Source organism: Triticum urartu, chromosome 6 (genome assembly GCF_003073215.2).
Source record: "Triticum urartu cultivar G1812 chromosome 6, Tu2.1, whole genome shotgun sequence".
In the NCBI taxonomy this organism is placed as follows: Eukaryota; Viridiplantae; Streptophyta; class Magnoliopsida; order Poales; family Poaceae; genus Triticum; species Triticum urartu.
The window spans coordinates 111,040,655-111,066,043 of record NC_053027.1 but is presented as its reverse complement, the minus strand read 5'-3'; the positions used below and the strand labels follow the sequence as shown (position 1 = coordinate 111,066,043).

General features: G+C 44.4%; 2 protein-coding genes across 3 annotated transcripts; one reads left to right on the top strand and one right to left on the bottom strand.

Annotated features, from left to right (window-relative positions):
- Window positions 1-907: 907 nt before the first annotated feature.
- On the bottom strand, window positions 908-4,153 carry LOC125516143 (biotin--protein ligase 2-like). Of its 2 annotated transcripts, XM_048681620.1 has the most exons (10): window positions 3,661-4,153; window positions 3,482-3,543; window positions 2,792-2,940; window positions 2,538-2,658; window positions 2,301-2,456; window positions 2,074-2,119; window positions 1,839-1,905; window positions 1,689-1,765; window positions 1,438-1,526; window positions 908-1,302 (listed from the first exon to the last, which is right to left on the bottom strand). In XM_048681620.1, the coding sequence occupies exons 1-9, from the start codon at window positions 4,053-4,055 to the stop codon at window positions 1,481-1,483; spliced, it is 1,119 nt and encodes a 372-aa protein (XP_048537577.1). In that variant the 5' UTR covers window positions 4,056-4,153; the 3' UTR covers window positions 908-1,302; window positions 1,438-1,480. The 2 variants fall into 2 exon arrangements, with proteins under 2 accessions (XP_048537577.1, XP_048537578.1); XM_048681621.1 differs by lacking the exon at window positions 908-1,302 and having other exon boundaries at window positions 1,425-1,526.
- Window positions 4,154-23,201: 19,048 nt separating this feature from the next.
- LOC125515868 (pectate lyase-like) lies at window positions 23,202-25,056 on the top strand. The gene is made up of 2 exons (XM_048681360.1): window positions 23,202-24,591; window positions 24,674-25,056. The coding sequence occupies exons 1-2, from the start codon at window positions 23,671-23,673 to the stop codon at window positions 24,887-24,889; spliced, it is 1,137 nt and encodes a 378-aa protein (XP_048537317.1). The 5' UTR covers window positions 23,202-23,670; the 3' UTR covers window positions 24,890-25,056.
- Window positions 25,057-25,389: the final 333 nt, after the last annotated feature.

The window sequence follows — 25,389 nt, the reverse complement described above, 5'->3', positions numbered from 1 at the left end:
GGCGCCGGCGTCCAGGGAGAAAACGCGCCGGCGATGAAGGGGGAGGGGGAGCACGGGATGACGAGGCGTCGGGAGTGCCCTTCCCCTTGCCATTGCTTTTGCCGAAGAGGCCCATGGCGCGCGCTAGGGTTTGCGGTCGCCGGCGAGGAAGCAAAGGAAGTGGTGGGGGGCCAGATGTGGACGTGAGAAGCGGATGAGGCCGACCCCGCCACACGCATGGTTAAAAAAGGACGCGCGCACTGGCTGACGCGTGGGCCCGCTGTCGGTGGTCGTCATAAATAAAACGACCGGTGGCGGTTGGGTGGCCGCCGGATGGGGACGCGGCGGACGGCGAAGAGACGCGCGGCGTGTCCGCGCCGACGCATTCCAGGCGTAATTTTGGGCCGAAATGGGTCGGCACGGACGCCGGGCGGACACGATTTGAGTTTGGGTCGGCGCATTGGGCCGCCACTTTTGTCCACGCCGACCCAAACGGACGCGGGCGGACGAAATGGGTCGCCCCATTGAAGTTGCTCTAATACCCCTAATGAATTAAATTTTCCGTCTTTAGTCTTTCACTCAGCTCATCAGCATCTGACCAGTTGTGGTTTTTCTTTTGTATAAACAATGGATTTGATTGACTATAATAAAAGGGTTTTTGCAGCAAACAGAGAACAGAAAGCCGAGTGCAATCAGGCGCCTCCAATTTAGACAACACGTTCCAAACACGACAAGTTTTTCAGAACTGTGGTTGAAGCTTACTTATGAGAGACAAAACTGAATCAGTGAGGGGATCTCATACACACACAGAGAGACAAAAAAGACTTCGAAACATGAATCAGTGAGGGGACCTTTCACAAAACTGAATTCCCTTTTCTTTTTTTGATTTCTGAAGCTCGATACGAAACAGGGGAAGCAGAAAGAGCTTCGCACAAACCAAATGTTAGTTCAGCAGTTTGGAACATAGTTCAAACTTTTTTCTCAGAAAAAGAAAAGCCATAGTTCAGCTCTTAACTTCATTTCAACCTCCACAAAAACTGCGCTCGATGTTTTTTTCTTACATTAACTCACACACTCGGCACTTGTTACAGAAACACAAGTATATAGAGCACACCGTTTTCAAACTATTTACAAAATAGCTTAGCACTGTATTCAGAGACCCCGCCCTTTTCCTACAATTCTTTCGCTCGGTTCGCTCCTGATTTGTTGGTCCATGCTAATTCAGGTTCAGCCAAGCCCTGTGCTTCAGCCTCCAGGCCAGGGCTCATGTTTTCTTCATGCCCCGCGGGATCCCGTCGATGGCATTGTATTTGAACAGGCAGTCTGTACAGTAGCTCGGAGTTTGTAACAGTTATAGTATGAGACCAGCTTCCCATAAGTTTTTTTTTTTGGAGAAACCAGCTTCTCATAAGTAAGCTGCCATGAGAAGATAACTCTGATTTCTCTGGAGAATAATACCTGTGTTCGTAGAATACACTGGAGCCCATATACTGACAGCGTACTATGCATCTATCTTTCTCCTCACCAATCCTGTGAAGAAATCAAAGCTGCAACACAGGAAACTGTGTCAGATTTTTTTCGATCAAAACGGTAATTGTGGCAGACCATTACGTTCTTGACAGACACACATCATATATACAGTAGTACATTACGGATATAGAGTAATTATAACGAGGAAAACGTAGGTGATGGATAACAAATCGCATTACCTGTTACCATCAGGGTGCAGCTCATAGCTCTTGCCGTCCTCACCAACAGCATATAAGTAGCCGCTTGGTGTTAGCCCCTGAAACAATTTAGTTGGTGGTCAGAGAAGAGAAAATACCTGCTCATCAATCCTGTCCAAGTTCTCTCTTTACCTTAATCGTGACCACACTGTTCACAGACTGGCCTTCATGCGCATCCTGTACGACGACTCTTTGGCCACTACATAACAGTGAATATTCAGTTAGTATGAAAGGATAAATAATGAGACCATATGAAACCATATTGGTAAAAAGATTGAAGTCAAATGGTAGCAGATACATACTGCACTTAAGTAGGAAGTTTGCTAATAGAAGACCAACAAACCAATATCGAGATAATACTCCGTACCTGTGAAGCCATGAGTTGTAGTATTGCTCCTCGAGGGCCTGAAATCCTGCAGTAGAGATAGAGAATATTATAGTGCCAAATTTACCACAAAATGTTAGAAAATTCAGATTAATTCGCAAAAATCACTCACTAAGGCAAAGTAAACTTATCTACAAAAGTTCACTACACCCATAGCATGAGCATAATGCTTTTCAACTCAAGAAGAGAAACTATTGACATGAATTTACCTTGATTTGAGAAAATATCAAAAAGAATTTCAAATTTGTTGAAGAATGATGCTAGTACGTCTTCTCGTTTAAGTCTTGGTGAATTAGCCTTTAGTTCTTGGAGTGCAGCATTCAAACATGTAGTAGGCTTTTCATTGTCGACATTTAAACCAATACCTGAAAAGGGTAAAGGATTCCAAGTTTTTATAATGAATGACCTTCCGGTATTAGTATCAGCACCATTTGGAACATACTTACCAGTGCAAATATTGTAGACTTTCGGCTCATATGATGAGGTACAAAGAATGCCACCAACTTTTAACCCCTTCAGATATAGATCATTAGGCCACTTTATCCCTACATCTAGCTCTGGAAGTCCCTGGGTGTTATCACACAAATAGTACAGGATGTCATGACAAGGAAATTAGCCTTATGAAATATCATACTGCAATCAGTGAACATCACATATGCGTAAGAAACACCAAATATAATATTACTTCATAAACCCTCACCTTCGCACAACACAAATCTTTGATGGCTTCGGTCATGGCAAGGCAAACGACATATTGCATAAGGGGAAGCTTGCGGGCATCATTCATCTGTGATGTAAACGAGAACATGAGACAACCTGGAGGTGATTCCCACACATTCTTTGATCTTCCTGCAAAGTCATTGGCAGAAGATCAATATTAACGAGCTCTGCTCAATTAAGCATACAAAAACAATGAATTTCTAGAACCATAGAAGGTGGAATCAACTAGTAAAATAAAAGTTCGGTTGAAGTTGTCAAACTACAATCAGAAGATCTACAAATGGTAGAAATCATCTATTTGTGGAACTACACTTTTCACCAAGACAAAATTTGAAAACCTGTTCATCGCGTACATGCCATGGGTCATTATTTTCTCAACAATTGACTACTTTTTTAACCGTCGTTCATCGGATTCGGATACTCAGATGGACCATTTACAGATCCAAATTCATTCAAAAAATTTGCTATTTCTCAAACTATTTATCCCATACAGCATGCAGCAACTTCAGATCTTCAGTAACATCAACTGAACATACAACAAACAGAACAGCATAATTCATCTACCCACCAAAGTGACAGACATTGATCACCGAGATTGAAAAATCATCAGAGATACACACTAAAAGGGCCAACAAAAACAGGCACCAATTGGCATACATATTTGACGCACCTCTGCCTTTGAACTGCACGTCTGTGACGCACACGACGCCCACCGGAAGTTTGGCGAAGTTCCTGCAAGCAGAGGGGAAGCAAAGAGTAAGCCCAATTTGAGCGATTCAGGAGGAAATCCATCGTCTCTTTTCTTTTTCTGATGAAGCGAGACTCAAAAGAACAAAATCTTGCACTCACTGCGTCACGAGGTCGTGCGTGGATGCCATCCTCGGCGACCAGAGCATCCACCTCCCGAAGCGCCGCGCCTGGAGCGCGCCCATGTAGACGGCCGCGTCGAAGCCCGCGTCCCCGCTGGCGTCGAGCGCGAGGGAGACGGCGAGCTCGCCCCCGCCCTCCTCCGCCAGAGAGAGCTCGCCGGCGGCGGAGGCGAGGAGCTGCTGGTCCTGGGGGGACTTGCCGGAGAGCACGAGGAACGTGGTGGCGGCTGGGGCTCCGCCGCTGGTGCTATGCGCGGCCGCGGCCGCGCGGGAGCGGGAGGAGAGGTACCGGCGCAGTGCGACAGCCGCGAGCACGGCCGCGGCGGTAGCGGCCGCGGCGGTGGCCGGCGGCGGGAGGCGCGTGGGGAACGGCATGTCGGGCCCTCTGGTGTCGTCGTTCTTTGTTTCCTCCGCCGCCACTTTATTCAGAGAACAGACAGTTGAGGCTGTTGTACCTGCTGCCTACGGGTGACGAACGGGTCGAGTACCAACTATATCAAAATACAATTTTATACTGTACTCCCTCTGTAAACTAATATAAAAACATTTAGATAATTACTTTACTGATCTAAACATTTTTATACTCCTTTCATAAACTAATATAAAAGCATTTAGAATACTAAAGTAGTGATCTAAACGCTCTTATATTAGTTTACAGAGGGAGTATTAGTTTACGGAGAGAGTATGTAACAAAAACAGTACCATTGTAATTTTTTTCCAAATATAAATCTACCAATAAATTTTTTATGACATATAACTTATATTTTTCAATTAAATCCAATAGTTGAGCACAAAATACGAAGTATTTTTCTTTACTTCCAATCCCGGTTCACGGAAAGTCCAGTCCTATCATTCTCTCCATTTGCAATTGTAGTTTGTTTTCGATGTTATCCATCGAGTAACACTGTCGTTACAAATGGTCTCAAGATTCTACCAAAAGCTAAAGAAGAAGAAAAAATCACAATCCAATAGGAAAACGCATGCGCTAATGTGCAACTGCATTCGCGCTAGTCGCTCAATCCTATCAAAGTCACAAACACAATGAAAGAAAAAAGAAGCAGCAATGCACAACAGCGGCGGCGACACCCTTTACCAGATCGATTCCCCTCGCCGATGTTTCTCTCCCTAGTCCCCCTCGGCGGCGACGTGTGGGGCAAAGAAATGAAGAAAAATATGTAATTGTGGATAAAATTTGGGATAGCCATCAACACAAAATTAATTTTATGAAATGTTTCAACCAGTATCTGTTAAATCAGTTGTTTGTTCTAGTTCATATTGCTAACTCTATTCACGTGGGGAGAAGGATGCATTGATCTCAGAAGTTTGAATCTAAAGGAATGTATTCTCTTAGCTCCTTTTATGCTCTTGCTAATTTTAATTGGTGTGTTAGTGATAATAACGGAATTGATGCGCACACGACGTTTTTTGTGTCCAATATGCATCTGATAAATGCTTCGCACTGCCAGATGATGTAGGGACAGAATTACAAATGGCTGGATGGAAAACGTCGAATGTGTGTTGTACAAAAAGAGTTGAATGTATAGTAATGCTCTAATAGCAACCATTGTGTTGCGAATGTTGATTATGCAGTTGCTTTGTGGGCTTTATGATTTATTTTTCTGAATAAAAGGGAACTCCCCTCTGCCTCATTTTATTACAAGAACAAGGCAACATCCTACAAAACATGTTTACAACACTCGGGAGCAACTAGAGTATTTGCACTAGGAAAGCGACCCTCTCAAAGGAGTATCTAACAACAAGGGAACAAAACCCAAAGACAGAACAATAAATCACTAAAGGAACAACACCGTAGGGGCTTTATGAAAACTTCGCATTGACATTTGCTTCAATCGTGCCCATTGGTAAAGAATGCAGGTGATTTGGAGACAGCGTGGCAAGTATGTCCCAATGGGAGGTGTTGCGCTCAACAGTTGCAAGGGATCATCTGGCCAATGTGGAAAGGAAACTGGAGCAAATAGCTCGAGAGCCTCCATTTGATGTGCCCTCACTCTGATTAATTTAGTTTGGGTGACCGATATCTTTACTCTCCTTGGTTATGAGCCCGACACAAGGATCCAAGATGAACGTGTTGGGGAACACAATATTTCAAAAAAATTTCCTATGATCACGCAAGATCTATCTAGGAGATGCATAGCAACGAGAGGGGAGAGTGTGTCCACGTACCCTCGTAGACAGAAAGTGAAAGCGTTTAGTAACGCGGTTGATGTAGTCGAATGTCTTCGCGATCCAACCGATCCAAGCACCGAATGTACGGAACCTCCACGTTCAGCACACGTTCGACTCTATGACGTCACTCGATCTCTTGATCCAGTTGAGGACAAAGGAGAGTTTCGTCAGCACGATGGCGTGGCAACGGTGATGATGAAGTTACCGGCGCAGGGCTTCGCCTAAGCACTATGACGATATGACCGAGGTGTGTAACTGTGGAGGGGGGCACCACACACGGCTAAGAGAAGACTTAGTGTGCCCCCGTCCCACGTATATAAAAGGGGGAGGAGAGGTGGCTGACCCAAGGGGGGCGCGCCATGGGGGGGATTCCTACTTGGACTCCCGGTCCAAGTAGGATTCGCCCCCCCTTTCCTATTCCCACTAGGAGAAGGAGGGAAGGAGGAGGAGAAGAGAAGAAAAGGGGCCCCAACCCTAGTCCAATTCAGATTGGGCTTGGGGGGGGGCACCACCTGGCCGCCACCTCCTCTCTCCACTAGGGCCCATGAAGGCCCATTAACTCCCCGGAGGGTTTCCGGTAACCCCCGGTACTCCGGAAAATGCCCGAACCTTTTCGAAACCATTCTGGTGTCCAAACACAACCTTCCAATATATCAACCTTTATGTCTCGACCATTTCAAGACTCCTCGTCATGTCTGTGATCTCACCCGGGACTCCGAACAAACTTCGGTTCATCAAATCACATAACTCATAATACAAATCGTCATCGAATGTTAAGCGTGCGGACCCTACGGGTTCGAGAACTATGTAGACATGACCGAGACACATCTCCGATCAATAACCAATAGTGGAACCTGGATGCTCATATTGGCTCCTACATATTCTACGAAGATCTTTCTCGGTCAAACCGCATAACAACATACGTCGTTCCCTTTGTCATCGATATGTTACTTGCCCGAGATTCGATCGTCGGTATCATCATACCTAGTTCAATCTCGTTACGGGCAAGTCTATTTACTCGTTCTGTAATGCATCATCCCGTGGCTAACTCATTAGACACATTGCTTGCAAGGCTCATAGTGATGTGCATTACCGAGACGGTCCAGAGATACCTCTCTAATACACGGAGTGACAAATCCTAATCTCGATCTATGCCAATTCGGCAAACACCATCGGAGACACCTGTAGAGTATCTTTATAATCACCCAGTTACGTTGTGACGTTTGATAGCACACAATGTGTTCCTCCGGTATTCAGGAGTTGCATAATCTCATAGTCAGAGGAACATGTATAAGTCATGAAGAAAGCAATAGCAATAAAACTAAACGATCATTATGCTAAGCTAATGGATGGGTCTTGTCCATCACATCATTCTATAGTGATGTGATCCCGTTTATCAAATGACAAAACATGTCTATGGCTAGGAAACATAACCATCTTTGATTAACGAGCTAGTCTAGTAGAGGCATACTAGGGACACTCTGTTTGTCTATGTATTCACACATGTACTAAGTTTCCTGTTAATACAATTCTAGCATGAATAATAAACATTTATCATGATATAAGGAAATATAAATAACAACTTTATTATTTCCTCTAGGGCATATTTCCTTCAGTCTCCCACTTGCACTAGAGTCAATAATCTAGATTACATAGTAATGATTCTAACACCCATGGAGTCTTGGTGTTGATCATGTTTTTCTCGTGAGAGAGGCTTAGTCAACGGGTTTGTAACATTCAGATCCGTGTGTATCTTGCAAATCTCTATGTCTCCCTCCTTGACTTGATCACGGATGGAATTGAAGCGTCTCTTGATGTGTTTGGTTCTCTTGTGAAATCTGGATTCCTTCGCCAAGGCAATTGCTCCAGTATTGCCACAAAAGATTTTCATTGGACCCGATGCACTTGGTATGACACCTAGATCGGATATGAACTCCTTCATCCAGACTCCTTCATTTCCTACTTCCGAAGCAGCTATGTACTCCACTTCACACGTAAATCCCACCACGACGCTCTACTTGGAACTACACCAACTGACAGCTCCACCATTCAATATAAATACGTATCCGATTTGTGACTTAGAGTCATCCGGATCAGTGTCAAAGCTTGCATCGACGCAACCGTTTATGACAAGCTCTTTGTCACCTCCATAAACGAGAAATATATCCTTAGTCCTTTTCAGGTATTTCAGGATGTTCTTGACCGATGTACAGTGATCCACTCCTGGGTTACTTTGGTACCTCCCTGCTAAACTAATGGCAAGGCACACATCATGTCTGGTACACAACATTGCATACATGATAGAACCTATGGCTGAGGCATAGGGAATGACTTTCATTTTCTCTCTATCTTCTGCTGTGGTCGGGCATTGAGTCTGACTCAACTTCACACCTTGTAACACAGGCAAGAACCCTTTCTTTGACTGATCCATTTTGAACTTCTTCAAAACTTTATCAAGGTATGTGCTTTGTGAAAGTCCAATTAAGCGTCTTGATCTATCTCTATAGATCTTGATGCCCAATATATAAGCAGTTCACCGAGGTCTTTCATTGAAAAATTCTTATTCAAGTTTCCTTTTATGCTATTCAGAAATTCAGTATCATTTCCAATCAACAATATGTCGTCCACATATAATATCAGAAATGCTAAGCTCCCACTCACTTTCTTGTAAATACAGGCTTCTCCAAAAGTCTGTATAAAACCATATGCTTTGATCACACTATCAAAGCGTATATTCCAACTCCGAGAGGCTTGCACCAGTCCATAAATGGATCGCTGGAGCTTGCACACTTTGTTAGCACCTTTTGGATTGACAAAACCTTCTGGTTGCATCATATACAACTCTTCTTTGAGATATCCATTAAGGAATGCAGTTTTGACATCCATTTGCCAAATTTCATAATCATAAAATACGGCAATTGCTAACATGATTCGGACAGACTTAAGCATCGCTACGGGTGAGAAGGTCTCATCATAGTCAACTCCTTGAACTTGTCGAAAACCTTTTGCAACAAGTCGAGCTTTGTAGACAGTAACATTACCGTCAGCATCAGTCTTCTTCTTGAAGGTCCATTCATTCTCTATGGCTTGCTGATCATCGGCAAGTCAACCAAAGTCCACACTTTGTTCTCTTACATGGATCCCATCTCAGATTTCATGGCCTAAAGCCATTTCGCGGAATCTAGGCTCATCATCGCTTCCTCATAGTTCGTAGGTTCGTCATGGTCTAGTAACATGACTTCCAGAAAGGATTACCGTACTACTCTGGTGTGGACCATACTTTGGTTGACCTACGAGGTTCGGTAGTAACTTGATCAGAAGTTTCATGATCATCATCATTAGCTTCATCACTAATTGGTGTAGGAATCACTAGAACTGATTTCTGTGATGAAGTACTTTCCAATTCGGGAGAAGGTACAATTACCTCATCAAGTTCTACTTTCCTCCCACTCACTTCTTTCGAGAGAAACTCGTTCTCTAGAAAGGATCCATTCTTAGCAACAAATATCTTGCCTTTGGATCTATGATAGAAGGTGTACCCAACAGTTTCCTTTGGGTATCCTATGAAGACGCGTTTCTCCGATTTTCGGTTCGAGCTTATCAGGTTGAAGCTTTTTCATATAAGCATCGCAGCCCCAAACTTTAAGAAACGACAGCTTAGGTTTCTTTTGCTAAACCATAGTTCATATGGTGTCGTCTCAACGGATTTAGATGGTGCCCTATTTAACGTGAATGCAGCTGTCTCTAATGCATAACTCCAAAACGATAGTGGTAAATCGGTAAGAGACATCATAGATCGCACCATATCTAATAAAGTACGGTTATGATGTTCGGACACACCATTACGCTGTGGTGTTCCAGGTGGCGTGAGTTGAGAAACTATTCCACATTGTTTCAAATGAAGACCAAACTCATAACTCAAATATTCACCTCCACGATCAGATTGTAGAAACTCTATTTTCTTATTACGATGATTTTCAACTTCACCTTGAAATTCTTTGAACTTTTCAAATGTATCAGACTTGTGTTTCATCAAGTATATATACCCATATCTACTCAAATCATCTGTGAAGGTCAGAAAATAACGATACCCGCAGCGAGCCTTAACATTCATCGGACCGCATACATCGGTATGTATTATTTCCAATAAGTTAGTGGCTCGCTCCATTGTTCCTGAGAACGGAGTCTTAGTCATCTTGCCGATGAGGCATGGTTCGCAACCATCAAATGATTCATAATCAAGTGATTCCAATAGTCCATCTGCATGGAGTTTCTTCATGCGCTTTACACCAATATGACCTAAATGGCAGTGCCACTAGTATGTTGCACTATCATTATCAACATTGCATCTTTTGGCATCAATATGATGAATATGTATATCACTATGATCGAGATTCAATAAACCATTTACCTTGGGTGTATGACCACAAAAGTTTTTTTCATGTAAACAGAATAACAATTATTCTTTGACTTAAATGAATAACCATATTGCAATAAACATGATCCAATCATATTATGCTTAACGCAAACACCAAATAATATTTATTTTAGGTTCAACACTAATCCTGAAGGTAAAGAGAGTGTGCAATGGTGATCTTTATCAACCTTGGAATCACTTCCAACACACATCGTCTCCTCGCCCTTAACTAGTCTCTGTTCATTTTGTAACTCCTGTTTCAAGTTACTAATCATAGCAACTGAACCAGTATCAAATACCCAGGGGCTACTATGAACACTAGTAAAGTACACATCAATAACATGTATATCATATATACTTTTGTTCACTTTGCCATCCTTCTTATCCGCCAAGTATTTGGGGCAGTTCCACTTTCAGTGACCATTTCCTTTGCAGTAGAAGCACTCAGTTTCAAGCTTGGGTCTAGCTTTGGGCTTCTTCATGGGAGTGGTAACTTGCTTGCCATTCTTCTTGAAGTTTCCTTTTCTCCCTTGCCCTTTTACTTGAAACTAGTGGTCTTGTCAACCATCAACAATTGATGCTTTTCTTGATTTCTACCTTGGCTGATTTCGGCATCGCGAAGAGCTCGGGAATCATTTTCGTCATCCCTTTCATATTATAGTTCATCACAAAGTTCCAGTAACTTGGTGATAGTGACTAGAGAACTATGTCAATCACTATCTTATCCAGAAGATCAACTCCCACTCGATTCAAGCGATTGTAATACTCAGACATTCTGAGCACATGCTCATTGGTTGAGTTATTCTCCTCCATCTTGTAGGCAAAATACTTGTCAGAGGTCTCATACCTCTCGACTCGGGCATGAGTCTGAAATATCAATTCCAGCTCTTGGAACATCTTATATGCTCCGTGGCGTTCAAAACGTTTTTGAAGTCCTGGTTCTAAGCCGTAAAGCATGGTGCACTAAACTATCAAGTAGTCATCATACCAAGCTTGTCAAACGTTCATAACGTCTGCATCTGCTCCTGCAATAGGTCCGTCACCTAGCGGTGCATCAAGGACATAATTTCTCTGTGCAGCAATGAGGATAGTCCTCAGATCACGCACCCAGTCCGCATCATTGCTACTATCATTTTTCAACTTATTTTTCTCTAGGAACATATCAAAAAAATAAACGGGGAGCTACATCACAAGCTATTGATCTACAACATAGATATGCAAATACTATCAGGACTAAGTTCATGATAAATTAAAGTTCAATTAATCATATTACTTAAGAACTCCCACTTAGATAGACACCCCTCTAGTCATCTAAATGATAATGTGATCCATATCAACTAAACCATGTCCGATCATCATGTGAGATGGAGTAGTCTTCAATGGTGAACATCTCTATGTTGATCATATCTACTATATGATTCATGTTCAACCTTTTGGTCTCCAGTGTTCCGAGGCCATATCTGCATATGCTAGCCTCGTCAAGTTTAACCCGAGTATTCTGCACGTGCAAAACTGGCTTGCACCCATTGTATGTGAACGTAGAGCTTATCACACCCGATCATCACGTGGTGTCTCGGCACGACGAACTGTCACAATGGTGCATACTCAGGGAGAACACTTATACCTTGAAATTTTAGTAAGGGATCATCTCATAATGCTACCATCGTACTAAGAAAAATAAGATGCATAAAAGATAAACATCACATGCAATCAAAATATGTGACATGACATGGCCATCATCATCTTGTGCCTTTGATCTCCATCTCCAAAGTACCATCATGATCTCCATCGTTACCGGCATGACACCATGATCTCCATCATCTTGATCTCTATCAACGTGTCGTCATATGGTCGTCTCGCCAACTATTGGTTTTTCAACTATTTCTATCACATAGCGATAAAGTAAAGCAATTATATGGTGCTTGCATCTTATGCAATAAAGAGGCAACCATAAGGTTCCTGCCAGTTGCCGATAACTTTAACAAAACATGATCATCGCATACAACAATTTATATCTCATCACGTCTTGACCATATCACATCACAACATGCCCTGCAAAAACATGTTAGACGTCCTCTACTTTGTTGTTGCAAATTTTGCGTGGCTGCTACGGGCTTCTAGCAAGAACCGTTCTTACCTACGCATCAAAACCACAACGATTTTTCGTCAAGTGTGTTGTTTTAACCCTCAACAAGGACCGGCCGTAGTCAAACTTGATTCAACTAAAGTTGGAGAAACAGACACCCGCTAGCCACCTGTGTGCGAAGCACGTTGGTAGAACCAGTCTCATGAACGTGGTCATGTAATGTCGGTCGGGACGCTTCATCCAACAATACCGCCGAATCAAAGTAAGACGTTGGTGGTAAGCAGTATGACTATTATCGCCCACAACTCATTGTGTTCTACTCGTGCATATATCATCTACGCATAGACCTGGCTCGGACACCACTATTGGGGAACACAGTATTTCAAAAAAATTCCTACGATCATGCAAGATCTATCTAGGAGATGCATAGCAACGAGAGGGGAGAGTGTGTCCACGTACCCTCGTAGACCGAAAGCGGAAGCGTTTAGTAACGCGGTTGATATAGTCGAACGTCTTCGCGATCCAACCGATCCAAGCACCGAATGTACGGCACCTCCGCGTTCAGCACATGTTCAGCTCGATGACGTCCCTCAATCTCTTGATCCAGTTGAGGACGAGGGAGAGTTCCGTCAGCACGACGGCGTGGCGACGGTGATGATGAAGTTACCGGCGCAAGGCTTCGCCTAAGCACTACGACGATATGACCGAGTTGTGCAACTGTGGAGGGGGGCACCGCACACGGCTAAGAGAAGACTTGGTGTGCCTTTAGGGTGCCCCTCCCACGTACATAAAGGGGGGAGGAGAGGTGGCCGGCCCAGGGGGGGCGCCATGGGGGGAGTCCTACTTGGACTATCGGTCCAAGTAGGATTCGGCCCCCCTTTCCTATTCCCACTAGGAGAAGGAGGGAAGGAGGTGGAGAAGAGAAGGAAAGGGGGGCCGCCCCCCAGCCCTAGTCCAATTCGGATTGGGATTGGGGGGTGGGGGTGGGGGTGCCATCACCTGGCCGCCGTCTCCTCTCTCCAGTAGGGCCCATGAAGGCCCGTTAACTCCCCGGGGGGTTTCCGGTAACCCCCGGTACTCCGAAAAATGTCCGAACCTTTCCGAAACCATTCTGGTGTCCAAACACAATCTTCCAATATATCAATTTTTATGTCTCGACCATTTCGAGACTCCTTGTCATGTTCGTGATCTCATCCGGGACTACGAACAAACTTCGGTTCATCAAATCACATAACTCATAATACAAATCATCATCGAACGTTAAGCGTGCGGACCCTACGGGTTCGAGAACTATGTAGACATGACTGAGACACATCTCCGGTCAATAACCAATAGCGTAACCTGGATGCTCATATTGGCTCCAACATATTCTACGAAGATCTTTATCAGTCAAACCGCATAACAACATATGTCATTCCCTTTGTCATCGGTATGTTACTTGGCCGAGATTCGATCGTCGGTATCATCATACCTAGTTCAATCTTGTTACCGGCATGTCTCTTTACTCGTTCCGTAATGCATCTTCCCATGGCTAACTCATTAGACACATTTCTTGCAAGGCTGATAGTGATGTGCATTACCGAGAGGGCCCAGAGATACCTCTCCGATACACGGAGTGACAAATCCTAATCTCGATCTATGCCAATTCAACAAACACCATCAGAGACACATGTAGAGCATCTTTATAATCACCCAGTTACATTGTGACATTAGATAGCACACAAGGTGTTCCTCCGGTATTCGGGAGTTACATAATCTCATAGTCAGAGAAACATGTATAAGTCATGAAGAAAGCAATAGCAATAAAACTAAATGATCACTATGCTAAGCTAACGGATGAGTCTTGTCCATCACATCATTCTCTAATGATGTGATCCCGTTTATCAAATAACAACACATGTCTATGGCTAGGAAACATAACCATCTTTGATTAACAAGCTAGTCTAGTAGAGGCATACTAGGGACACTCTGTTTGTCCATGTATTCACACATGTACTAAGTTTCTGGTTAATACAATTCTAGCATGAATAATAAACATTTATCATGATACAAGGAAATATAAATAACAACTTTATTATTGCCTCTAGGGCATATTTCCTTCAGAACGAGCTTCAGTGTTTCCGCGTTGATGATTCGAGTTTCAACATGTGATGAATCCCTCATCTTCACTTACGGGGGCCATTATTCTTAATGATGGAGACACATGTGCAAACAAGATGGATTTGGTTGTATCTGTATAAGATAGAGCTCGAGGTGGTGTTCATGTTGTTTACCTTTTTGGTTTCGTGTATGCTATAACTATAGCATTTATTTTCAGTTGAGTGTTGAAGAAGTGCCATCTGCTAACCTGCGGGTGCTATGCAATGATATAAACACAACATTTGGTTTCATTGATTCAATGCAATGGGGAAAGGCATTGGGCTCCATTCTTCTAAAAAAGAAGAGTAAAACATGGAGCAGAGGGTACCTTGGCTTACATGGTTGCGTGGGAGAGAAGTAGGCGACTATGGTCGCAAGACGTCGAGCGAGCACATTCCACGATGATTTGGTTGTAGAGTGCTCAAATTGGCACATTTACGCCAGTGTTGGAATTACGCAAGAACATCCACAAGACGGTGGCAAAACGAGGTTGTCCAACCCTCGTCGTAATTGCTTGGGCAGTCTGGAGCGGGCTAGGAGCCACCTGTCTTCTAGCAGATCCCACTTTGCATTCATAGATATAATTTTCCAAAGAATGTTCGACAATTTTTCTAACAAAAAATATTGCTATTACTAGTCTTCCGGATAAGCTCATGAACAAGAAAATGTTTCTGCAAAGTCTATACATCAAATTTTAGGGGTTGTAGCTTCAACATAACCGTGTCTGAGGAATTGGACAATTTAGCAATGGAAGGATCATAGAATGCATGATTGCATAGAAGTAACCGAATATAGGAGATTGAGCTAGGTTTTTTCCCTTAGAGAATGTCGGGACACTCTATACGATACAGGTCCTCTCACATGCAGTGCACTGGATCATCTAATAAAGCTCGTTTCGCTCATCTGACTTTGCTCTGACGACTGTTTAGTTATTTCATCTTACTCTAACCTATGATACGATGTCACTACCATCTAGTCGGCCTCGTTGTTGGTCCTGCTATACAAATAGCTCAACAAAAATTACCTTGATCCTTCCATTGTTCTATCTGTGCTCGAAGTGGTTAAAACCCCGGCGATCAATCCCCTCCCCTCGCGTCCTCGAGCCCCACACCCCTCCACCTCCCATTTTCATCTCTCCTGCCGCGCTCCAGACCACCCATGCACCCCTCCACTTGCCCTTCGCTTCGCTCCCCTCCTCTGCTCAGGAAGCCTAGCACATTGTTGCCACCGCATCTCTTCCCATTTCACTGCAAACTGTCCCTAAGCCTCTTCCTCTCTTCTTCTCGGAATAGCATCGATTTGTTTCCACTTGAAAATTAAATATGCTTTTTTCACATGTGATATGTTACCTCTTGTCATGTGTTATGCTATCAAAGTATCGTTTGTCCATATACATATTTACATTTATGTTGTCAAATTGTAGTATGTACATTATGACATGACGATGTAACTAAACTTATCTAAATTTATAACAACAAAAAAAAGTTGTGATATGAAATAACTTTTGATTTAGATCAAGACTTTGCACCATATGGCACAGTGGGCCATCTAGTGAAAATAACGGATGAACTTTTTGCAATCGATTAACATGACCGATATTCGGGGCGAGGGGGGTGTGGTATATCTTAGTGAAATTTTGATCTGATCCTTTCCTTCACTGGACCTTCCTTATGTTAGCAATCCAAAGATAGTTCCTCGCACATCAATAGAAACCTCCATTTTCTTAAAAGATGCTTTGTATTTTCTAGAGAAGAGGCCCGAACAGAGCCCTGCTTTGAATTAACAAAATCATAAACCAACAAGGATTACAAACACAATAAACCAACAAAGAAAAAGAACAAAACAATAAGATACAAAGGCACAAGCAAGAAAGATAAATAAAGAACATGAAGTTGAAGACATTGAGGCCCTATTCCATGCACGAAGCACTACAGACTAGGAACATGTCGGCTCTTTTTTTATAAAGGACACTTTTATTATCTCGAAATGTAGCATCAAGCGGATACAAAGCATTACGAGTAACACCCGGCCTCTACATAATTAGGATGCACACATCCAAACACGTAAAGTCTGACAAAATGAAAGAAAAAAACGACAAATCGGCGACAGTAGAGTCCTATAGACCGACACTATGCCTATGTCACAAGGGACGGTCGACCGATCCGGAGATTATGCTGCCACCCATGTTGGGTAAAAACCACCGTAGCCACCTGCTCCAACTGCATACACACCGTCTTGAACAGTGGTTGGTACTCCGCTCGTTGTAGCGTAGACCACGTGCGAAGCGAGTGCGTACAACGGAAAATAACCTACAGAGGAGAAGCATTTTTATCATTGAAAACCAAATCGTTTCTACATAGCCAAAGCGACCATAGTAAGGCGTATGCTCCCACCCGTATTAGCGTTTTGAATCTATTTGGAATACCGTCCAACCAATGACCAAAAATATTGGCGACACTTGTGGGCGGATACAAATTTGATGCTATTTGAATGATTGACCGCATAGAACGTGCAAACTTGCATTGGAAAAAGAGGTGTTTGATTGTCTCTTCATGAGTACAAAAATAACACTTCTTACTTCCTGGCCAGTTGCGTCATGCGAGGTTATCTTTGGTTAGAACAACTCCCCTACGAAGATACCACATGAAGATTTTAACTTTTATTGGAATCTTTGACTTCCAGATTTTCTTGTTATTACTCATCGCTACCTCCGAATGCGTAAGTGTATGGTACATAGAGTCAACTGTGAATGATCCTAATGTAGTAAGGTTCCAGCAAAACACATCCCGACCTTGTCTAAGATTAATCGAATCCAGACGGGATAAAAGATTGTGCCATGACATAAGTCGGGGGCCAATCAAATCCCGCCTAAACGAAATGTTGGGTGGGGATGAACTAAACACTTGCGCAATAGTATTATCTCGCGAGCAATGTTGTATAGGACTGGATATTGTTCTCGAAGACTGGCATTGCCTAGCCAAATATCTTCCCAGAAACGAACCTCCGACCCGTCCCTTGTCGCGAAAAACCCAAAGCGAAAGAGATGTTTCTTTGCCGCCATTAGGCCAGCCCAAAAGTGCGAGTCGCTAGGTGTCCAATATGCCCAAGACACCGCCTTTTGGCCTACATACTTGTTGCGCAGTATGGTTTGCCAAACACCATCCTCAGTAAGAAGTTTAAACAACCATTTACTAAGTTGGGCCTCATTCTTGATCTGCAAGTCATGAATTCCAAGGCCACCTTGATCTTTTGACCTACAAACCACACCCCATTTGGCCAATCTGTATTTTTTCTTTCACCATCTCCTTGCCAAAAGAATCTGGATCTAAAATAGTCTAGTCTTTGTAAGACCCCTTTTGGGAGTTGGAAGAAAGAAAGCATATAGAGAACCATATTTTTGAGGACAGAGTTAATCAAAACCAGCCGTCCTCCAACTGAGAGCAATTTGCCTTTCCAATTGCTCAATCGTTTCTCTAACCGCTCCTCTACATGCTTCCACTCTGCAATGGTGAGACGCCGATAATGAACCGGCATTCCCAGATATTTAATCGGGAATTGTCCATGTGTGCAACCAAACAGGTCAGCATACTCGGCCGCCGCCTCGGTGGCTTCTCCAAAGCAGAAAAGTTCGCTTTTATGGAAGTTTATTTTAAGACCCGACATTTTCTCAAACGCTGACAATAAGAGTTTAAGGTTTCGAGTCTTGTCCAGGTCATGTTCCATAAAGAGAATTGTGTCATCGGCATATTGCAGAATAGAGAGGCCACCATCCACTAGGTGTGGCACTACTCCTGCAATCTGGCCGTCCTGCTTGGCGCGCTCAATCAGAATAGCTAACATGTCAGTGACAATGTTAAATAAAATTGGGGACATGCATGGAGTCACCCTATCGTAGTCCTTTTTTTGTTTGAAAGTAATGGCCTACATCATCATTGACTTTGATGGCCACACTTCCTCCAGTTACAAAATTATGGATCCACTCGCGTCATTTATCGGAGAAACCTTTCATCCTTAGGGCCTGTTGGAGGAAAGACCATTTGGCCTTGTCATAGGCTTTTTCAAAGTCGATCTTGAATACTACTCCACTCATGTTTTTTCGGTGCATATCATGGACGGTCTCATGCAGGATTACTATGCCATCAAGTATATTTCTTCCTTGGATGAAAGCCGTTTGAGATGGCCGAACAATATGGTCAGCTATCGAGTTTAACCTATTCGTAGCCACTTTGGTGAAAATTTTGAAGCTGACATTAAGGAGGCATATGGGTCTGAACTGTTGGATCCGTTCGGCCTCCTTAATCTTCGGCAACAAGACAATCTCACCAAAATTAAGTCTGAATAGGTCAAGTCTGTTGGAGTGAAGACAATTAAACAACTCCAAAAGGCCAGACTTTATTATATCCCAGAAATTCTGATAGAATTCTGCGGGGAAACCATCTGGACTTGAAGCTTTGTTATGTTCCATTTGGAACACCGCAGCTCTCACCTCCTCTTCAGAGAATGGTGATGTAAGGATATCGTTTTCTTCTGTCGCGACTTGTGGAATATCATCTGTTCGGGTCTCATCAAGGGTGAAGTTCCCTTCGGCGGTCGCCCCGAACAGAGATTTGTTGTAGTTGGTGATATACTTTTTGAGCTCCTCCTGACCTTCGATCCGCCCTCATCTAGTTGGAGACTGTAAATACATTTCTTCCTATGCCGCCCATTGGCGACCAATTGGAAATATCTTGTATTACTATCACCCATCAAAATGAAATCAGCTTTGGATCTTTGGTAGTATTTGATCTCTTCTTCTCGCAAAAGACGTCCAACCTTCTCATTAGATTGATTTTTCAATTCAATATCTTGTTGAGATAAGGTGCGCGTCTCAACAATTTTGTCGAGGTCATCAATAATGGTATAGAGCCGTTGTTTTTCTTTTTTATATATCATGTTGGTGTGTTTCGCCCATCCAGTGAGGTGTTGCCTCATGGCCCTTATTTTAAAGTTCCATCTGTGAATAGTTGTACGACCAACAGCAGGCCTCTCCCAAACATTCTTGATTATGTCTACAAATCCTTCCCGATGCATCCATCCCAATTCAAATTTGAAAGGACGACGTGCAGCTTGGTTCGTAGAGTTGGAATCTAGAATGATGGGTGAATGATCTGATAACGCCTCGATACGCTCTAGGGCTCGTACGGTTACCAGAGGAAATTTTAGTTCCCATTCGGTATCCATGAGTACCCTACCAAGCTTCTCATATGTCGGCACAGATCGATTATTAGCCCATGTGAACTGACACCCCGACATACTCGCCTCCCGAAGATCCAAACTGTCTATCACAGTGTTGAATAGGAAGGGCCAATGAGTGCCGAAGCGGTCATTATTTTTCTCTTCCTGGTATCTAAGGATATTGAAGTCCCCTCCAATAAGCATTGGGTATGGGTTATCCTTAGCCAGGTTTACCAATTCCCGAAGGAAAGCCGGTTTATGCTCATCTTGGGCAGCCCCATAGTCTGCGACTAGAGTCCATGTAAAATTGTCAGCTCTATTTCTTAGGTGATATTTTATATGAAATTCACCAATCGAAAAGGCCAACAAGTCCATGACTGTTGTCAGAATACCAAGAAGAATTCCTCCAAACCTTCCATGGGCTAGTAGACTATGCCATGCATAGTCGAAACCACCTGATAGGTGGTCGAGGACATGTGGGAGAAAATCACACTTACCAGCCTCGGAAATTGCCACAAAATCCAGTCCATGTTCCCTTACACAATCACCGACGTGCTTATGTTTAGCCAAGTCCAAGAGACCTCTGCTATTCCAAAATATGCCTTTCATGGGGAAACTCGGATCGGTATGGAACTCTTCGCCTTCTTGGGTGGTTTTTGTTTATTTTTAGAGGAGTGTGATTTAGATTTCCGCGAGGACGCTGTAAAGTCACAAAACATGGGCCCAGGTCTTGCGTCATCTAATCCAACCTCGGTAACCTCACCAACCAAGTGGGATATAAGCGGACCATCATATTTGGCATCTGCTTCATCCTCCTCCTCGGTTTCGGGGTTAGGTATGGAGGCATTACACTTCGGAGAAACCTTTAATCAGTCAATCTCCATATGTTTAAGCACCCCAACCGATATATTAATTTCATTATCATTCTTTCCAATAGAGCATCCAACATTCTTTAAGGTAGAAGAAATACGTGAATCTGAAAAGGAAAGAAAAGATTTTCCGGATAAGTTACCTAGAACGGTGTCCAAATTACATGCAACCTGATGTCGCATTGCCTTGTCCATAGCATGTTCGTCGGTCGGAGAAGAAATGTCAACAGAGACGGGGTGACGGTTACTACGCCGAAGAGGAGAGCTTCCCTCGGACATAAGGGCCACCCGTGTCACTGGGCGATCCGTCGACAATGATGAAGCAACAGCGAACATGGTAGGTGTTGAAGACGAAGTAGGTGTAGAGAGATGAACACATGGCGCCATCTGTGTAGCATCGTGAGACGGCCTGGAAGACTGCAGACCAGCCTGCGTGGGTGTGCTGACCACAGTAACAGCCGACTGCTGAACCTGCACGTCCATCAGAAAAGAAAGGGTATGCCATTCCAAACAACTAAGGACCTCGACACAACACAACCATTAATTCCATATCTGAAGAAGGCCCGTGCATCCTCTCCTGGCTCAAAAGATGACACACCGTTGGAAGATGGAGATGTTCCCCATAGAACATGAATGGATGTCGCCGGAATGTGCCACATAAAAAGGAACAATGCTGAAATTGGCTCTCCTTGAGTAGAGCAATACATCCGCACATGACCAAACCATAGATAAAGGAAAATGTTCAGGTCGGATGAAGCAAGGAAATAGCATTGAGCCGTGGGAAGCTCCGAGTACCAAGGAGACATATCTGACACTGTCAGGAGGAGCTTTGGCTCTCGTTCCACGCCATGATGTAGCCATTGGTGGAGGGAACCCCTATCTCCTCCCACCATGGAACACAACCACAAGATGCATGAATAGACACACATCGGTCACACAGAGAGCACCGAATGAGGTTTCACTATCGAGCTAAAGCATTGGACGCAAAGAACCACGCCACTGCCGCCGCCTACCATAACCCATCAGCGCACAACAACCACAAAGCTCCCAAGGTGGTGCCTTAATGAAGGACACGATGACAAGAGCACAACCACCACCCAACGAAGTTAGAGTTTTCTCTCAGAAGACTACATGGAGGGGATAGGAGGAGTAGACCTGATATGCACCTCCAAGGAGGGAAACGACACCCTCAACATCGCTGCTGTCACGGTTGGTCAAGGCCGACCTAGACTCCCAGTTTGTACTCCCCACCAGCAGCACCCCCTTTAGTTCGGGAATCGGCAACAACTTAAGCATGATCCAGATTCGGAGGGGAAGGAGTGCACTGAGTAGGGAGGGGTACGAGACGACCAAATCAGACGCTATCGCCCACCGGGGCAGTCACCGTGCCATGACCCACGTCTTACGGGATCACGTCGTCTACACAAGTAGGTTCATTGGAACCACACCCACAACGTCGCTCGCCGCTAAGATGATGGTGCCTCACCAATAAAAGGTTTCTACAAAGTCTGGACATCAAGTTGTAGGGACTGTAACTTTAACACACCAGTGTCTGAGGAATTGGAAAGTTTTTCCATCCAAATATCATAGAATGCAAGATTCCATATAAGTGAATGAATACGAGAGGAGATTAAACTAGGTTTTTTCTCCCTTAAAGGATGCCTCGGTGCCATAGAGCTCCTCTTGTGCACAACGTCTTGGTACGTCTGATGTAGCTTGTCTCGCTCCTCTGGCTTTGCTCTGGCGATCATTTAATTGATTGTGTTTTACTCTAACTTTTTAATATTGGTGTCACTAATAGTTTCGTTTTACTGATGGCTCCGATGTACAAATAGGTAAACAAAAATTTCCTCGACCTGCCCGTTGCTATATGCGAGCTCAAAGCGGTGAAAACCCTAACGACCAATCCCCTTCCCTCCCGTCCTCGAGCCCCGACCCACTACCTCCCATCTCTGTCTCTCCTCCTCCCATGTTCTCAACCACCACCACGTCCCTCCACCCCCCCATTCGCTTATCTCTCATCATCTACTCTCAAACCCTAGTATGTTGTTGTACCGCCTCTCCTCCCGTCTCACCGTCGACGGTCTCTAGGCTTCTTCCTCTCTTCTTCTCACAATTGCACTTTTTTTTCAATTATCGCATAAGTGACTCAATGAATCTAGAAAGAAAAGAAAAAAAGGACAAAAGGAAATGCTTCCATGAATTTTAGCGTACAATCAATGACATAGAACTTAGATGTGTAATACTTAGAGCACATCTAGATATGTTTTAGCAAAACTGTTAAATAAAAAAGATATGCATTTTTATTCACGTGTAATATGCTACCTCCTCCTGTCATGTGTTATGTTATAAAATTATGGTCCATCTGTACTCATATTTACATTCATGTTGTCAAATTGTGGCATGTACATTATGATAGGGACAACATAACTAAAACTATCTGTAGTTACAACTAAGAAAAAGTTGTGACATGCAAATAACTCTTGGTTTAAATCGGGACCTTGTACCATTCTGCGTAATGGGTCATTCTAGTGAAAAGAAACGGATGAATTGCTTGTGATCAATGAACATCGCAAATGTGTGGGAGATTGGGAGAGGAAAGATATGATGTACCTCGTGCTTAGTGTGATTTGTAACTGATCATTTCCGGCATTGGAAAAAAAATGCTCCCTCTCTCAATTCTTCTTCTTCCATTTTTTTAGAACCATGGATATACAATTTTCTTCTTCCATTTGTGTAATAATTTAATATCCATTTGTGTCATACCGTATATTAGAATCAACAAGGGAATCCATATATACCTAATTTGTGTTGTTTAAAATCAATCAGTCAGTCAGTGCTATTGGCAAGACAAACACATCCTGCAGAAAATAGGAAAACCTTTACAAGTTATCAGCTAGTTCCTAAAATGGAGATTTCCATGATCTATTGCCATATACTACTAGCTGTTTCGCTTACCCTAGTATTATTATGCGGCCTTGTGCATCCAGAGTAGATCGATCTGTATAGCATCACGTACTGTGCTCGTACTGATCTTCTATCTGTTCAAATCCTCACAAGATATCTGGATCAGGAACAATGGCCATTCTCCTCTTCTTATTTTTCACATCCATTTTATCCATTTCCTACTCTTCGCCATTGCCGGTCAATGCCTCCGGTAACATATCAGCGCGCCGGCAAGCCGGTTGCGGCACCGGCAACCCGGTCGACGACTGCTGGCGGTGCGACCCTTGCTGGGCCGACAACCGGCAGCGACTCGCCGACTGCGCCATCGGGTTCGGCCGCAACGCCATCGGCGGCAAGGGCGGCAGGACATACGTGGTGACGGACCCCGGCGACGAGGACCCGGCCAACCCCGCCCCCGGCACGCTCCGCTACGGCCTCGTCCAGGACGAGCCCCTCTGGATCATCTTCGCCTGCAACATGACGATCCGTCCCAAGCGGGAGCTCGTCGTGAGCTCCCACAAGACGGTGGACGGCCGCGGCGCCAGCGTCGTCGTCGGCGAGGGCGGCGCGTGCTTCACGGTGCGCAACCGGAGCAACGTGATCATCCACGGCATCACCATCCGCGGCTGCAGGCCGGCGCCCAAGTCGTCGGCGAGGACGGGCCACCTGTCGGACGGCGACGGCGTCAGCATATTCGGCGCGAGGGACGTGTGGGTGGACCGCTGTACGCTGGAGGACTGCGCCGACGGCCTCGTGGACGTGATCGCGGCATCCACCGGCGTGACCGTCTCCAACTGCCTGCTGACCAACCACAACAAGGCCATGCTCCTCGGCCACAACGACGGCTACGAGGACGACAGGGCCATGCGCGTCACCGTTGCCTTCAATCGCTTCGGGCCGGGCCTCGTGCAGAGGATGCCGAGGTGCCGGTTTGGGGTGTTCCACGTCGTCAACAACGACTACGTAAACTGGGGGAAATACGCCATCGGCGGCAGCGCATCGCCGACCATACTTAGCCGAGGCAACAGGTTCTGTGCCGGCAAGAAGAAAGAGGTGCTGCTCCTGTGTTTCATGGCGTACGTCGTGCCCTCGTCTTATGATGAAGCTGACCGTACGAACTCTGCCATCTCTGCAGGTGACGAAGCGCGACGGCGACCCGCCCAAGAGCGAGTGGCAGAAGTGGAACTGGATATCCGACGGCGACCTGATGTTCAACGGCGCGTTCTTCACGGCGTCCGGCGGACCGGGGGCTGAGGTTAAAGCCCCCAGTTTTGCCAAGCCCGCCTCTTTCGTGGCGCCGATGACGGCCTCCGCAGGCGCTCTCTCGTGCAGCAAGGGTTCTCTATGCTGAAGCGCTCCAGGCTAGACAGTCACGTAGAATAAATGGCCACCACGTAGGATTCTTTTATTTGTCCACTGCACCAGTAGAGCCTATATAGTCCTGGGAAAAGTAGGTTATACTTGATTTGTTATCAATTCCTCCTCTGTAACGTCCTACAAATTTGGGTGGTTTGAGAATCTTGAATATTGACAAGTTTGCACGGGCTTTAAGTCTGCGATAGTTATGGTTCACCTGGATGGACCGGCGGGCATGGATTGGTCTTGAAATACTACCATATTAAGAAACAGTATAATGGATTAAGCTACGGCTGCTCACAGCGTTTTGACGTCCGTGACCGTTTGATTAGATCGATCGGTTGTCCTCGAGCCTTGCATGGTGGTTCTAGGGCCGCTGCTCCATAAACTTACCTAGACCTGTTAGGCCATGTACAATGGTTGATAAGACAATATTATTTTAAGTCTTGCATGCAATTTAAAGATGACAAAAAAAACGTCTACAACAAGTCATGT